The sequence below is a fragment of the Staurois parvus genome, unplaced genomic scaffold (assembly GCF_062004578.1).
Source record: "Staurois parvus isolate SC_StPar_1 unplaced genomic scaffold, SC_StPar_1.0 ptg000277l, whole genome shotgun sequence".
Lineage (NCBI taxonomy): Eukaryota > Metazoa > Chordata > Amphibia > Anura > Ranidae > Staurois > Staurois parvus.
The window spans coordinates 3,454,316-3,471,445 of NW_028318073.1; the positions used below are offsets into that span (position 1 = coordinate 3,454,316).

Sequence of the window (17,130 nt, forward strand, 5' to 3'; positions counted from 1 at the left end):
AGGAGACGATAGAAGTGATGGTGATATCTATAAGCTGTGGGGTGGAGAAAATGGGTTAAGTATAGAGGACACAACATTCACAGTCATAGTGAGCGCATGTTACAGAGAGGAAAGAGAGCTGGATGAAGAAACAAGGTCACCTGCAGCCTGTTCTGTGTTTTTCAGAGCAGATTGCTGTGTATTTTTGATTTGTACATTCACTCAAGTGCAGAGCCTGAAGTGCATATCACTTGTATAAAGAATCATTATTGGAATGAATCCCAACAATGTGCTCCCCCCCATAAAGGTGGTTTAGCTTTACACTGTGAAGGGTGGGGATGGCTGTTTGTCAATTAATTAATCAAGAGTTAATAAAAGCATGCCTGGCTAGCAAAGCATACCTTTCACATCTGAATAAGGCTTGCAAGAGGGTATAATTGTAAAAGTAAGATCAGCCCATAATTTAGGTAAGACACTACAGAGCAACATAAATATCATAATGATGCAGACAGGGCTACTTATGTGAAGGCAGAGAAAGCAATCAGTCAGTTTTTAGTTTTGGATGGAGGAAAGGCAGCAGCATACCAAAGCACTAAGACAGAGAATGCAATCAGTACATTTTCGGTTTTAGGTGGATGAAAAGCAGCAGCATACCAAAGCACACAGAGAAAGCAATCAGTCAGCTTTGGGTGGCTGAAAGGCAGCAGCATATCTGTTGAGGGACAGATGAGCATATCACTTGTATAAAGAATCAATTATGAAAAGAACCCCAGCAGTGTGCCCTGAGCCATGAGCTTCAATAAGGGAAACTTGCTCATATACAGTATGTCACTATTCTATTTATCCTCGAGCTGTCCATTGTGTACATGTTGCACGCTGTGCACTGAGCAAAAACCTTTATCCTTGCTAGCACCCAGTATTCCATTTACAGTATTAAAAGAGACGTTTGGCCAAAGCTTGTTTATTCATACTTGTCATGTGGGTCACAGGCATGAACTTGATTTCTCTTTTGTTCACTGACGGACACAGCTTCATGTTCTTATTATTCTTGACCACAGAATGTAAAGCGCCACCTGCAGGAATATGATATTAGGCAGAAAAGAAATTTGACACAGCCTATGGGCAGTCCTAGTTGGTATAAACCCCTCTCTGCTTTCAGCAAACCAGTTATTTCTGCCCAGTGTTTCAGGAGCAAGGACCTTGTTTCCCGCTGGGACCTGTGGTTCCATAGTCTAAATCAAGTGGTCACCCCAATCTGGCTATTGAGCACTTGCAGACATTTAGGTACAAACTGGGTCAGCTGCAACAACCCGGTGGCCATTTTCTCTGAGCCATATGACGGTGGCTCCTCCCCCATGCGGTTTGAACTGCATCCAAACCACATGACATGTGAAATAACATTGCTTCCTATGATGCCTTTTCGCATATGTCCAGCACACGGCTGATGCGGATTCAGTGTGGTTTTAAAAAGAATCATGTCTGATTTCTGAGCAGTGGCCTCAGGTTCAGGTGCAGATTACAGGCTATTGACTTCTATGTGAACCGTTCCTAAACTGCATATGTGTGAATAGGATAAGATCCTGAGCTAATCCTGTCCTGAACCTGATGTAAACCTGACGTGAACCTGTGAACAGCTACTGTATCAATTAGCTGTGAAACCTGAGTTTCAATCCGCAACGCATATATGTGAATCAGCTCTAAGTGTTCCACCCCTTTAACAGTTGCTGTTCATTGTCAAGTTTAGAAGACGGGACTTGTGCTTTAGCATTGCTTGTTATATTCCCAACCTTCCATGTTGCATAATCAGACCTGAGATAAAGCGGGCTATTTACTAAAACTGGAAAGTGCAAAACCTGGTGCAGCTCTGCATAGAAACCAATTTTATTGCCAAAGCGTAACTGAACAAGCTGAAGTTAGAAGCTGATTGGCTACCATGCGCAACTGCACCAGATTCTGAGTGCACAAGTTTTAGTAAATCTCCCTCAAATTGTGGTCCTGCTTTACATTGCCCCACTCTGCTGCACCAGGTAATGTGTACATTCAATATCTGGCTTTTCTTCTAATCTCTTGGAGGCGCGCGGCGATCGGTGGTGCACTGTGTCCCTGGGACACAGTGGATCACTGATCACTGTAAAGAGCCAATGACGTCGGCTCTGTCATGTGATCAGCTGTGTCCAATCACAGCTGATCATATGTAAATCGGAAATGCTGGTTATTGGCAGTCCTCTCCTGCTGACAGCTCGTGAGGAGAGGAGAGCCAGTAGTTGGCATTCCTCATAGGGGACATGTAGACTGATCATCAGGGCACTGATGATCAGTGCCCTGATGATCAGTGTAGCCCCATCAGTGCCACCTGTCAGTGCCCATCAATGCCACCTGTACGTGCCACATACCAGTGCCCTTCAGTGCACATCAATGCCACATATCAGTGCCCATCAGAGCTGTCTTTCAGTGTCGCCTATCAGTGCCACCAATCAGTGCCACCTATTAGTGCCTGTCAGTGCCGCCTAAAAGTTCCAATCAGTGCCGCCTACCAGTGCCCACCAGTGCCATATATGAGTGCTGCCTTTCATTGTCCATCAGTGATGCCTGTCAATGCCCACAAGTGACGCCTGTCAATGCCCATCAGTTCCTCCTATCAGTGCCTATCAATGCCCATCACTGCAGCCTCATTAGCGCACATCAGTGAAGGAGAAAAATTACTTCTTTACAAATATTTATAACAGAAACTAAGAAAAAACTTTTTTTTAATTAAAAAATTTTCAGTCTTTTTTAGTTTGTTTAGCAAAAAATAAAAACCCCAGTGGTGATTAAACACCACCAAAAGAAAGCTCTATCTGTCTCAAAATAATAATAAAAATTTTGTTTGGGTTCAGTGTTGCATGACGACACAATTGTCATTTAAAGTGGGACAGCGCTGAAAGCTGAAAATTGGCCTGGGCAGGAAGGGGGTAAAAGTGCCCAGCAGGCAAGTGGTTAAAGCAATCTACTGAGCTGACCATAACCAACTCTTGAGGAAGTCTTTTCCACACTTTCACAGCTCTTACTGTGAAGAAAACGTTTATTCAAATATTTTGAGATTAAATCTCTTTTCCTTCAGATGTAAAGAGTGCTCCCTTGTCCTCTGTGATGACCTCAGGGTCACAGTATGAATGGACAGGGATATCTCTGTACAGAGCTTCCTGTTCATTCCTTAGCAGAAGCATAGTAAACACAGTTTACTACACTTCAGTTATGAATGGACACCAATTGGTACTGATCACTGACTCTCCATTCAGAAAAGGAAGGGGCTGGTAAATGACATAATTACCAGCCCATTCCCTGCTCTCCATCTCGACAGTATCCCTCGCAGCAGCCGGTGGGAGAGGGTAACATGGCAGCACTGTGGGGGAGGAGGGGGGCTCGTGAAAGAGTTTGGGGGAGAGGTCACCTGAGAGCATGGTGGGGCAGCACAAAGAAGCTGGATAGGAGGAGCGATGGGGGCAGCTGCATATAGAGTAATCAATCTCTACATGTTCCACCGGCAGCGTTTAAATGCCGGCCTCTCACCCTCTCCCTCTCTCCCTCCCGCAGACATTCAGTGGCATGGGGTCCCTGCAGCATGGGGCCAGGTCGCAATTGCGACCCCTGTGGGTAAGCCCCTGATTAAATATTTCTTAGCTCTTTGTATCCTTGCCACCTCCACTGTCCCAGAATAACCTGCCTCAATTTTAGTGGATCTGTTTCCTGGACACAGATTTTGACCTCTATTCCTCCTCTGTAAGACGTTCTGTGTGAAGAGCTCAGCTCCTATGCTGCTGCTTTTTAAATTGGTGCTAAATGCATTATGGGGACAGATTTCTCTGTGTCTCATTCACCTCTATGGCTATGACCATATTTTTGTTTTTGTGATTTTGTTGCTAAATATGAAAGTATCAATAACCACCATTTGTGAGTCAAAAGAATAACTGTCCAGTGCATTTTGAATGTGTTGTTACACATTTCATATCATCAATACATTCTTTAAAATGAAAGATTCGAGCTTTAAAGCTCTGGACACCCTGATTCTGCAATGTCTCAAATTCAGTTTCCCTGAATAACAGGCAAATGTATTAATTTTTGAGTATGGTGGTTGATAATGGAATGGCAAGTCTAACAGACTCAGCATCCATTCAAAACCTAAGTGGCAGAGGGATACTTGGTTTTTCATTTAATGGGAGGCCTTAAGCATTGTGCATAGAGGACTATATTTGAAGCAAAAAGGGAAACGTCACACTGCAGTCATGCAGTCTATTCACATCACACCCAATCTTCCGTCTCCCTCAAACACTTCACTTTCCATTTCTCTTCACTTCACTTTCAACTTTTGATCGTGCAGAGGCTCAGAATGGCCTGGAACTTTACTGAAGACTTAAGGTACATCATTAACATTATATTAATAACATCTTGATCAACACTCTTGCAACTTGAACAACAACAACTCTTCAGTGGTTGATGCACTAATTGGCTGCTTAGCTGGTACAGTATTTCTCCATAGAAGTCTCTTTAAAGCTCCCAGAGGATAGCTCTTATTCTCCACACGCCCCCCCATCCACAAATTAGAAGCCCCATTGCAGACTGCCATGGCTGATTTTGATCCCTCTCTCTACTAAAAAGAAGATATTTTTTGCTCAGCTGCCTCCAAGAAAAGACATTCACATCTAATTTGGCTTGTGATTAGGCAAAACGTTTTACCAGAGAACTAAACTTTTGGTACTATACTATGGTGGCAAATGTAATGATTCTGTTACACCTCCTTATACAGAGGTGTACATAGCTCAGCAGCATTACTTGCCCATAGTACTGGCTGTAGTGCAATCAAAAGGTATGTACTGGGAATAAAGGAAATAGATGATACAGGGTTCTGCAAAGTCTCTGCAATCAGTCAGGTATGAAGGAACCTTGAATAACAATCTGTAGGGCCAGTATGGTTTGTGACATGTATCACCCTTTCATGTGCTCCTTGCTGCAAGAGCCAGATACAGATTGGGGTGGTTGCCATTTGTTTGTACTGTTGGTGAATCGCTGAGGGGATGCACTGCATACCTTTGCTGCCATTGTGCTATTGCTGAGTGTCCAAATCGTTCCTATACCTTTAAGGAGGGGTTGGCTCCCTCTAGGCATACGTGCCCTCAGTCTGTACATTATTATATACTGTATGTGCTCTAACTTTGGAGTCTCTCAGAATTTATAGAGTTAGGACATCAGATACACTTGGTTGCCATGAAGTGGCTTCTGCAGCGTACGCATGTATTTGCAAATGTGTACAAACTAAACCACTTGTTTTAACGTGAACTGTTAGACAGGGTAATTCAGTTTGTTGCAGGCTGGCTGGTAAGTGAGCTGGGAATTTTTGTTTGTTTTTTCATTATGGTTCTAGACCTAATGAGGTAGCAGTGAGTGACAGCTCTTCATAAAACTTGCACTGTCACCTACAGTATGTCAATGTCTTGTAGTGCTTATCTATCAGTTGTGCTTGGCACACCCATAATTGGCAGTTTGTCTGTTCTATTTTATTGATGATGATCTACTACATGCCACTTCATTCTGTTCTTAACAAGGTTCCGCTCTACACACTGTGCTGTATGTTCTATACAGTACACCCCTCTGCATTGAATGTTGCATTCTACTTTCCTTGGTACACTGTGCTGTGCATTATACACTTAAATAAAGTTGTAAAGGCAAATTATTTAAATAACAAAGAGGCTTATAATTACTTGCTCTGTGGAATGATGTTGCACAGAATGGCCCTTTACCGCCTCTTTTGGATGTCCCCGATGGCACTTTCTGTTCCTCCTTTCTTCCATGTGCCCCCATAGGAAAGCTGTATGCTCTGGGGCACATGTGCATGTATGCTCCTGAGCTGGGCTATGTGCGTCCATAGACACAATGCGTGGCTCAGCCCCGCCCCCTTCTCACAGGATTTGACTGACAACAGTAGGAGCCAATGGCTGCCACTGCTTTCAGTGAAGCTTGTGAGATCAGGGAGAGAGGAGAGAAGAGCTGCAGGCGGGCACAGCGCTGGATCAATATAGGAATCAGGTACTGTAAGTGTTTAGGGAGGGGGAGGAGAAGGAGGAGTAGCTAGTTGAAGGTTTTTTGTTTTTTTTTACCTTAATTAATAAAATGCATTAAGGTAAAAAAACTTTAACTTTGGAACCACTTTATGACCTTTGTATTCTATACACACACTGCCCTACTCTGTACTACTGTTTTGTGCTCTTTACTTAAGATCATTTCACTCTTCTGTATACCACTCTAGTATATACCCTGTCATTTGTTGTCCCCCCTCACTGTCACCAGACAGTAGATTACATTTATTTTCACCAACCTTTCCTTACCCAGAACATTGTTGGTAGTGGTTACATTCATTGACCCATACCTTTTATTTGCTCAAAACACTTGCTAGTAATGTTTGATACATTGTATTGCCATATTGTTACCATGTCATGTTTATTTTTTGTGCCTAATATTACAGGCGGAAGAGATGCAACCTGGTTATTCAAAATACAATTATGTGTTTCTAGCAAAGGTAAATAATGCAATTCATTTTAGCATCTGTTCATCAGCACCATATACATCAGTGCCTAAGTTATAAGTTAAAATGTAACTGTCATAATTGTTAAAAATATTTATTGTCGGGCAAACTATATAGACTGCAAAGGTTACAACAAATGCACATTTGCCTTCACATGTCAATTTTAGACTGACTGATGGAATGAGAGGGTCAGCTTTTTTATCACCACTTGAGAAATCTCAGTGTTGTAGGAAAAATCACACTATCTTTATTATTTTAACTATAAAGAATAGAAAACATGGCATTTGATATATTGTAAAGAAGTAATGTATACTTTTGGGTCGTTTTAAAATCAGAGCAGCTGCAGATTAAAATTTAAAGAGAATTTTTAGTAGTAATTTGAAAATAGCACTTATATACCTTATCTTTTTTAGTGGCAGCATTGAAGATTTCCTTTAAGTCTATGAAATGTTATTACTTTAGATTTTGTTGATTTATGGTAGCCACTGGCACCTTATATATCTGGTGACAGCAGACTTCCATACTCTGCCCTTTCTTTTTGTTAATACAAACCAAGCACATCTTATATTTTTCAACTTGTCTGGTAATGTTGTGTGTTACTTTTGTAGTAGTTTTATTTTCATGCTGTATGTTTATTCCTAGTGCTATAAAGATCTTGGACAGAAAGCTGTAGCTTTGAAGTACTGTGATGATGCAACAACAATGCCATCGGTTTCTAAAGAGGTGAGCAGTCTGAATATTGTGCAGTATAACCTACTGTGTAAGCCTTGTTCACATAGAAAATTGGTGAGTCTGGGTGCATTGCCAGGTCTAAAATGAATGGGTTGCCTTAACGCAACACATTGTGTCAAGCATTACGGTGCATGTGATAACGTACCATAGCCTACCGCAAAGTGGACCAGAATAACATTTATAAAACACATTTTCCAAAAATACCTGTATAGGAATTTTTTTTATTTCTGAAATTAAAATGGCTAGAATATGGGAAAATGTTTGCTCTACAATAATTCCCCTGTGCTCTGGAAACCTATTTCATTTTACAACTCATTTGCTGCTGGCCACTGATGTCAAATTTTATACCTTCAACCCAATTTTTAATAAGCTGACATTTTTTTTTTGTAAATCCTGAATTACACATGAAAAACTAGGAACAAACTAAAAGCCTAGTTCCAGGCACCTTGATTTTTACACTATCAGGCGCCTACATATTTTCTACCTCTTCCCTGTAAACAAGTGTTTGCTCACACAAGAAATCCTCTAAACTCTGCCTTTAGCTTGTAATAAACCTAAAATGTACACGTAACGTATAATGGATAAAATCTTATTGATTTTATTCGGTATACTCCAGCCGCCCCATCCTGTCATCCGCTCCGCTGCAGGTCTCTGCTGTCAAGGTTCAGAGAGTTTGTGGATGCCACTTCGGAGTCATCCCCTTGGAAGTAATTGCATATTTTTGAGGCTTAGTCACCTATACTACACTACCATTATTCATGTGAGTGGATGTTTTGTTTTTAAGTTCTTTTTAAACTACCTTTTTATTAACACTGTTTGCACCTTCTCTTCTTCTTATATGGGTACCCTAAACATGGGAATCACAAATAAAAAGAAAAAATTAACTCTGCCTGTGTTGGTCCACACACCCAATTCACCATATATCATTATACTCCTCAGTTATGTTCAGGACATGCTATAAAATAATCACAAGCAGGGGCGGACTGACAACTCATGGGGCCCCCGGGCAATAGGGGATCATGGGGCCCCTGTGTCCTTGCCCAAACTCAAAAAAGCCTATGAAAAAGGTACCAGGGGCATCTCATGGGGCCACTCACTGACCCCGGGCACTCGGGCAGTGCCCGAGTTTCCAAATGGTCAGTCCGCCCCTGATCACAAGATTCTTGCATTTCAATGACAATTCCCTGTGCCCTCCCTAAAGTCACCCCGCATATGTTAGGCTCCAAAAATTTAGGCCACTTTTTTCATGTCCCCAAAATTTTCTGAAATATATAACCCCACAAAAATGTCTGTATTGATGAGTCCCTCATACATTTCAGAGTTAAACAAACTTTGTGAAAGGGCCACAGGTTACATACTTTGCCTTGAAAAAGTATTCATACCCCTTGAAATTTATTTTATTGGGATTTTATTTAATAAATAAATAAATGTACCTGTCTGATTCTATGTGCTAACACAAATAAAGCCCTGACGCCAAAATATATACTTTCTCACCCGAAAGTCCAAAATGCACAGTCCAACTTTTAATCAGCGTCTTCGTATTCTAAACACCTAGTACTGCCAATATCTTCCTCCACTTACTGCCCTCAAAGAAATATAAATCGCATATAGTGCATTATCTATAACGCATGGTATCCAACACACAAAAACAGTGCTAATACGTGCAAAAATGACTCCACCATTTGTGCACTTTTAACCATCCTTCATCCTTACTCTTACCCTCTCACAAATTTGAAAAAGCTTCCACAAAATCCACCTTCCTTCATGGTTGGGATCCTAGATCCGTCCACTTTTGTATAGGAAATATACCTCCTAAAGAATTACATATAGTATCATATCTTCAAAACAGTACTTTCATTCTATTCTTGCTTCCCTTACAACATAGACTTACAGTGCTAGTGAACACACTGATCGCCACCTCCTTACCAGACAATAAAGTCCACTTGCATAGAAAAGAGGGCTCCCCCTGTGAAGAGGCTCTGCAGCATACACATGTGTTTGCAAATGTGTGCTAACTAAACCCCTGTTTTTAACGCATACTGGTAGACAGGCTAATTCAGTTTGTCTGTAAGCTGGTTGCCTCAGATGAAGTCGGAAGTGACGAAATGCATCAGAAATTGACGTCGGGCGTAAACTGGAAGTTACGGAGCGGCCATTTCGGAAAAGGTTTTTCATACTGCTTGCCATTTGTATACATGCTGAGACACCTTGTCTTTCTTGTAAGTGCAATTTTATTATTAAATAAGTCATATCCTTATCATTGCCTACTACACTATTTTGGTTGTATTTTGCTACATGTTATGATGCCAATGAGAACTGGATGATCTGTAGAGTGAGAGGAGCCCTCTTTGCTATGCGAATGGACTTTATCGTGTGGTAAGGTGCATAAGATAGGAGGTGGCGGTCAGTGTGTTCACTATCACTGAGAGTCTATGTTGTGAGGGGAGCACAAATAGAGTGAAAGTACTGTTTTGAAGATATGACATTATATGTAATTCCTTCAGAGGTATATTACCTATACAAAAGTGGACGGATCTAGGAGCCCAACCACGAAGGAAGGTGGATTTTGTGGAAGCTTTTTCAAATTTGTGAGAGGGTAAGAGTAAGGATGATGGATGGCTAAAGGTGCACACACGGAGGAGTGATTTTTGCACATATTAGCACTATTTTTGTAAGTGCGTTTTTGTGTTTTGGATACCATGCGTTGTAGATAATGCACTGTATACGATTTTTATTTACTTGAGGGCATTAAGTGGAGGAAGAGGATTTTTATCACTTGTGGAGGAAGAATATTCATTAAGAAGATATCGGCACTACTGGGTGTTTAGAATACGGAGGCGCAGATTAAAAGACGGTGTTCATATTGCAGCTATATATATTTATATATATAATTTTATTTCTTACCACACCCCCCCTCCTGCCCATTACTACCTGAACTATAAGACTCCTCCACCATTTGAACTATTCAAGCTGCAAAACCCTTCCTGAACTACCATATACTTTATATATTTTTCTCTCCCCACCCTCCCTTTTTTTCCCCCCCGCGGTCGTATGGAGAAGCCTATAACTGAATTTTTTACACACCTCTTAAGACTCTTTATAGTCCGCATACCCACTACTACCTCTCTCGTGCCAATACACACTTTTGTTTTGATTAAAAGTTGGACTGTGCATTTTATTTAATAGACCAACACAAAGTGGCACATAATTGTGAAGTGGAAGGAAAATGATAATACTTTGTAGAACCACCTTTCACTGCAATTACAGCTGCAAGTCTTTTTGGGTATGCCTCTACCAGTTTTGCACATCTAGAGAGTGAAATTTTTGCCCATTCTTCTTTGAAAAATAGCTCAAGCTCTGTCAGATTGGATGGAGAGCGTCTGTGAACAGCAATTTTCAAGTCTTGCCACAGATTCTCAATTGGATTTAAGTCTGGAATTTGACTGAGCTATTCTAGCACATGAATATGCTTTGATCTAAACAATTCCATTGTAGCTCTGGCTGTATGTTTCAGGTCGTTGTTCTGCTGAAGGTGAACCTCTGCCCCAGTCTCAAGCCTGACTCTTAACAGATTTTCTTCTAAGATTGCCCTGCATTTGGCTCCATCCATCCTCTCATCAGCTCAGACTAGCTTTCCCGTCCCTGCTGAAGAAAAGCATTCCCACAACATGATGCTGCCACCACGTTTCATGGTGGGGATTGTATGCTCAGGGTGATGTGCAGTGTTAATTTTCCACCACACATAGCGTTTTGCTTTTAGGCCAAAAAGTTACATTTTGGTCTCATCTGACCAAAGCACCTTGTCCCCCACATGGCTTCTCGCAAACTGCAAATTGGACTTCTTTTGGCTTTCTTTCAACAATCGCTTTCTTCTTGCCACTCTTCCATAAAGGCCAGATTTGTGGAGTGCACGACTAATAGTTGTCCTGTGGACAGATTCTCTCACTTGAGCTGTGGATCTCTGCAGCTCTTCCAGAGTTACCATGGGCCTCTTGGCTATTTCTCTGATTAATGCTCTCCTTGCCCAGCCTGTCAGCTTAGTTGGATGGCCATGTCTTGCTAGGTTTGCAGTTGTGCCATACTGTTTCCATTTTCGGATGATGGATTGAACAGTGCTCCGTGAGATGTTCAAGGCTTGGGATATTTTTTAATAACCTAACCCTGACCTGTCTGGTGTGTTCCTTGGCCTTCATGATGCTGTTTGTTCGCTAATGTTCTCTAACAAACCTCTGAGGGCTTTACAGAACAGCTGTATTTATACTGAGATTAAATTACACACAGGTGGACTCTATTTACTAATTAGGTGACTTCTGAAGTCAATCAATTCCACTAGATTTTATTTAGGGGTATCAGAGTAAAGGGGTCTGACTACAAATGCACACCACACTTTTCAGATATTGATTTGTAAAACAATTTTGAAAACCATTTATCATTTTCCTTCCACCTCACAATTATGTGCCACTTTGTGTTGGTCTATCACATAAAATCCCAATAAAATACATTTATGTTTTTGGTTGTAACATGACAAAATGTGGAAAATTTCAAGGGGTATTAACATTTTTTCAAGGCACTGTATGTATGAAGGAAGAGAAAGCCATCTGGAGCCCCTGAATGCCCAATTTATTTGGGTAGCAGTGGAAAGATAGTGTGGAACCTTATTTCAGCCTTATTCCATCAGTGATACTGCCTCTTTATTTACAATTTCTGTTCCAGTGTGCCACTTTTCAGACATCTTTTGATGCAGCAATCTGTAGCTTGTGGTACAATGCTACCAAATCACAAGGACGTTCTGCAAAGATGGATAAGCAGGATGTCTATATCCTTTTATCCTTCCAACAAGACACCTCAGTAGAAATGAAGGTCCAGTCTGGTCTAAAAGCCTCTTTGCATACATGGATAGAATTTATACAAGTGTAGATTTCAATGACCAGATGCTGAAGCCCTACCTAGGAATGTGAAGACCCGTTTACTGGTATAAAAAAGTTGTTTTCAATTGTCCACGTACAACACATTTGCCATCTATAAGTCCGCAGGAAGACCTGGCTCCTTCCTAAACTGTCAAGAAGGAATTGTAACAACCCTAATTTACCAAGAAGGCCCTGCATCTGAAAACCTTTGATCTGAAGCAGTCAGCATCCTTTGACTGTTTGCTAACCACATCTCTGCCTGCTGCCTGTACTGACCCTGGCCTGTTTAACTGCTTCCCCTCTGCCCACAGCCTTTAAACAGCAGACGGGAAGAAGTGCCAACAAGCGGGTTAAATGTACCCATACATCAGCCCGCATTGGAGGCTCCTGCACGGCTCACATACTTCCCCATACTCAGAGGAAGTATCTTAATGTATTTTGGGGTATGGATCTAAGTATACCCATGCTATGTGTGAAAAATATCTTATTAATTGACAGCTTTGTTTACAAAATAAATAAATACATTTAATTTATTATTATTCATTAAGTCTTTAACCACCTCCCGTCCGGCCGTTGTATATAAACGGCCGGACAGTGGCAGTGCAGGGTCAGGTGGCCATTTATAAATGGCCTCCCCGCCCCCTACTCCCTGGGAGCGCGCAGCACTGTGATCCGGTGCCCGCTGTGTCCTCCGGAAACAGTGGAACACCGATCGTCCGATGGGACCTCTGTGTGAGGTCCCGATCATGTGATCACTGATTGGCCAATCAATGATCACATGCAGAGTAGTAAGGAAGATGTCACTTCTGACATCATTGCTTACTACGTGTGAAATCTGTGAATGATCACAGAGGTCATATGGTACAAGGCTATTCACAACAACCTTGTACCATGTAACAAGCTGTGACCAATCACAGCTTGCACAGTAGTTCTCAATGGCTGCAAGAATGCAGCCAGAGAGGAGGAGAAATGATTGCTTTTACAGCCTTTATGGGTGTAAAAACAGTCAGTGTAAAAAAAAAAAATCTTCATCACCCCCCACAATTAGTACAGTGTCATCATGGTGACACTGCTAGGGTGACAGTATGGTAAAAAAAAAAAAAAAAAAACATAAATAATATAAAAAAAAATTTTAAAAAAAAAGTTTAAAAATTATAATTTTTGGTTATAAACTAATTTGGGTTTTTTTGTTTTTTACTAAAAAGATAACGGAATAAATTTTGGACAAGATTTATGATGAAATATTAGTAAATTTGCTAAATTTTATAAGAAAAACTTTTTTTCTAAATTTTTGGACTTTTTTATTTACATAGCAAATAAAATAAAAATCCCAGTGGTGAATAAATACCACCAAAATAAAGCTTTATCTGTCTAAAAAAAATGCTAAAAAAATTCATATAGGTACAGTGTTGTATGACCGCGCAATTGTCATTCAAAGTGTGATAGTACTGAAAGCTGAAAATTGGCCTGGACAGGAAGGGGGTAAAAGTGCCCAGACTTGAAGTGGTTAAACGACTCATTTTTCCTTTTAGAAAATACCTCAGGGAGTTTAATCACCAAAATGTGGTAATATTGTGTCCTGGTATATCAGTGCCTCCAAAAATGTGATAGGTAGTAAGCAAATGAGATGCATAATCTGTCCCTAGAATGCCTGAAGGTTTTCTTTGGATTTTGGGTCCCTCTATGTGGCTGTGAAAAAGTCTCATGCATGTGTATTTCCATACTCGAGAGACGTAGCAGAATGTGTTTTGAAGTGTAATTCTAAGTATGCCTATGCTGTATGTTAGAAGTAGCTTAACCACTTGCCCTCCTGAGGATTTACCCCCCTTCCTGACCAGGCCTCTTTTTGCTACTCGGCGCTGCACTAATTCAACCGATAATTGCGTGGCCATGCAATGCTGCACCCAAAGGAAATTTACGCCTTTTTTTCACACAAATAGAGCTTTCTTTCGGTGGTATTTGATCACCTGTGCGCTTTTTATTTTTCACGCTATAAACAAAAAAAGACCAAAAATTTTGAAGAAAAACGATATTTTTTACTTTCAGCTAGAAAAAATATATAGTAAACTCAAAGTTAGTTATAAATTTAGGCCAAAATGTATTCTGCTACATGTTTTTGGTAAAAAAAATCCCAATAAGTGTATATTGATTGCTTTGTGTGAAAGTTATAGCGTCTACAAACTATGGTATAGATACTACAATTTACGCAATTTTTTGCTATACAGCGCTGTGCTAGTTTAACGGACAATTGCGTGGTCATGCAATACGGTACATAAATGAAATTTATGTTCTTTTTTTCACACAAATAGAGCTTTCTTTTGGTGGTATTTGATCACCTGTGCACTTTTTATTTTTGGCGCTATAACCAGAAAAAGTTTTGAAGAAAAAACATTTTTGAAAAAAACTATTTTCTCAATTCGGTCATAAAAAATATCCAAAAAAACTAAAATTTCGTCATAAATTTAGGCCAAAATGTATTCCGCTACATGTTTTTGGTTAAAAAATTTCCAATAAGTGTATATTGATTGCTTTGTGTGAAAGTTATAGCATCTACAAAATATGGTATAGATAATGGAATTTACACAGCTTTTACTTTCTGACTGCTTATCACATTTCTTGAGGTGCTAAAATACCAGGATAGTATAAACACCCTCAAATGACCCCTTTTCGGAAAGTAGACACCCTAAGCTATTTGCTGAGAGGAATATTGAGTCCATGGAAGATTTATTTTTTTCCCACAAGTTTCTGGAAAATGACAAAACTTTCTTTTTTTTTTACACAAAGTTGTCATTTTAAATGATTTATTTCTCGCTCAAGCCATGGGTATATGTGGAATTACACCCCAAAATACATTCTGCTACTTCTACCAAGTATGGGGATACCACGTTTGTGAGACTTGTTGGGAGCCTAGCCACATACAGGAGCCTGAAATCCAATGACTACTTTGAAAGCCTGAAGGTGCGTAACTTCCTCATTACACTTCCTCACTACCTATCACAGTTTCGAAGGCCCTGACATGCCAGAATAGCACCAACCCCCCCCCCCCCCCAAATGATCCCTTTTTGGAAAGTAGACACCCCAAGGAATTTAAAAAGAGGCATGGTGAGTATTTTGCAGATCCCATTTTTTCTCACAAGGTTTTGAAATATAAAAAAAGAATAGAACAAAAATATGTTTTTGTTTTTTTTCTTCATTTTCCAAAACCTTGTGGCAACAAATGAGATCAGCAAAATACTTACCGTGCTTTTTATCAAATTCCTTGGGGTGTCTACTTTCCAAAAAGGGGATCATTTGGGGGGGTTAGGTGCTATCCTGGCATTTCAGGGCCTCCGAAACTGTGATAGGTAGTCTGGAAGTGTAATGAGGAAATAAAGCCCTTTAAAAGCCTGAAGGTGCTTATTGGATTTTGGGGTCCTGTGCTTGGCTAGACTGCCAAAACGTCTCTCACATGTGGTACCCCCATACTCGGGAGAAGTAGCAGAATGTATTTTGGGGAGTAATTACACATATACCCATGGCATGTGTGTGCAGTAAATCATTTAAGTGAGCATTTTGTGTAAAAAAAAAAATATATATTTTTTTGTCATTTTCCAAAAACTTGTGGTAAAAAAAATACATTCTTCTATTGATTCAACATGCCTCTCAGCAAATAGTTTGGGGTGTTTACTTTCCAAAAAGGGGTCGTTTTGGGGGGAGGGGGTGTTTTATGCCCAGCATTAGAAGTTTATGCCCACATCTCTCACTCTTCTAACCACCTGAAGACCAAGCCTTTTCTCACACTTTTTGTTCACATGACAAAAATCAGTATTTTTTGCTAGGAAATTAATTTAAACCCCCAACATGATATATTTTTTTAAAGCAGTCACCCTAGTGAATAAAATGGTGGGTACTACAATTTTTTATGGCACATAGTACTCGTGCAGCGATTTTTCAAAAGCAAATTTTAAAAAAAAAATACACTTTTTTTACTTTTAGTGCACAAAAACACAATATATGCAATGGCAACAAACTGCAAACTTTTTTAATATCTCTCGGCAACAATTTAAAAGCCTTTAAAAGCTACCATTTTAGATTTACAGAGGAGGTCTAGTGTTAGAATTACTGCCCTTGATCTGACGTTCACGGCAATACCTCACATGCATGGTGCAACCGCTGTTTATATACCGGCACAAGGTCAAGGCTTGTGCACACAGGTGTGCGCGCATGGTAGGGGCGATTTTCTTTCTTTTTTTTTTTTTTTCTTTTTTATTATTTTTACATTTGTACCTTTCATTTTTATTTTTTTTTTTTATCACTTTTAATGCTATAACAGGGAATGCAAATATCCCCTATAACTTCAATGGGCATTGTCATATATTCTTTTTTGAGAAATCTGGTGTCTGTCAGGCTCTAGATATCTCCTCTGATGTGATCAGATGCTTTCCCAATTTACAAATGGCGCTGTTTATATCCTGCGAAACTGAAGTGATTAAATGCTTGTAGCTTCCAAATTCTTAGGCTATAGAGATGATTGGCACCATTCTAGTCTCCAATCAGCCCTATGGTCAGCTGGCAGAAACACCGGCTGAATTCTCAGGTTCCCCCGATGACACGAGACTGCCCGAGAAGGCTGTGGAAGGCAGCGGAGGAGGGGGGGCATCATCTTCCGCTGCTTGTAAAACCAATCCTGCAGCTAATTAGCCACTAGGATTGCTTTTACATGAAAGCCAATTGCCGGCTGAAAAAAACGATACCAGGATGATGCCTGCAGCTGTAGGCATCATCCTGGTATAACCATTCAAATCCAGTGATGTACCAGTACGTCGCTGGTCCTTGTTGGGTATATATACTATGTTTTTTTTTTGTTTTTTTTTTTTGTATGCAGCCTGTGGATTGAATTACAAAAATGAGAAGAAATCTCTGCCAGAAAAAGTGTGTGGCATGCCCACCATTAGAATATACCGCCCTGCATCCACC

General features: G+C 40.3%; 1 protein-coding gene across 4 annotated transcripts in view; it reads left to right on the top strand.

Annotated features, from left to right (window-relative positions):
• RMDN2 (regulator of microtubule dynamics 2) overlaps window positions 1–17,130 on the top strand; it is a 284,536-nt gene that overhangs the window by 230,678 nt on the left and 36,728 nt on the right. For all 4 annotated transcript variants that reach the window (XM_089681783.1, XM_089681782.1, XM_089681784.1 and 1 more), the window contains 2 exons: window positions 6,476–6,529; window positions 7,178–7,258. In XM_089681783.1, the coding sequence (XP_089537909.1) occupies window positions 6,476–6,529; window positions 7,178–7,258 (135 nt within the window). The remainder of the gene's footprint in view (window positions 1–6,475; window positions 6,530–7,177; window positions 7,259–17,130) is intronic.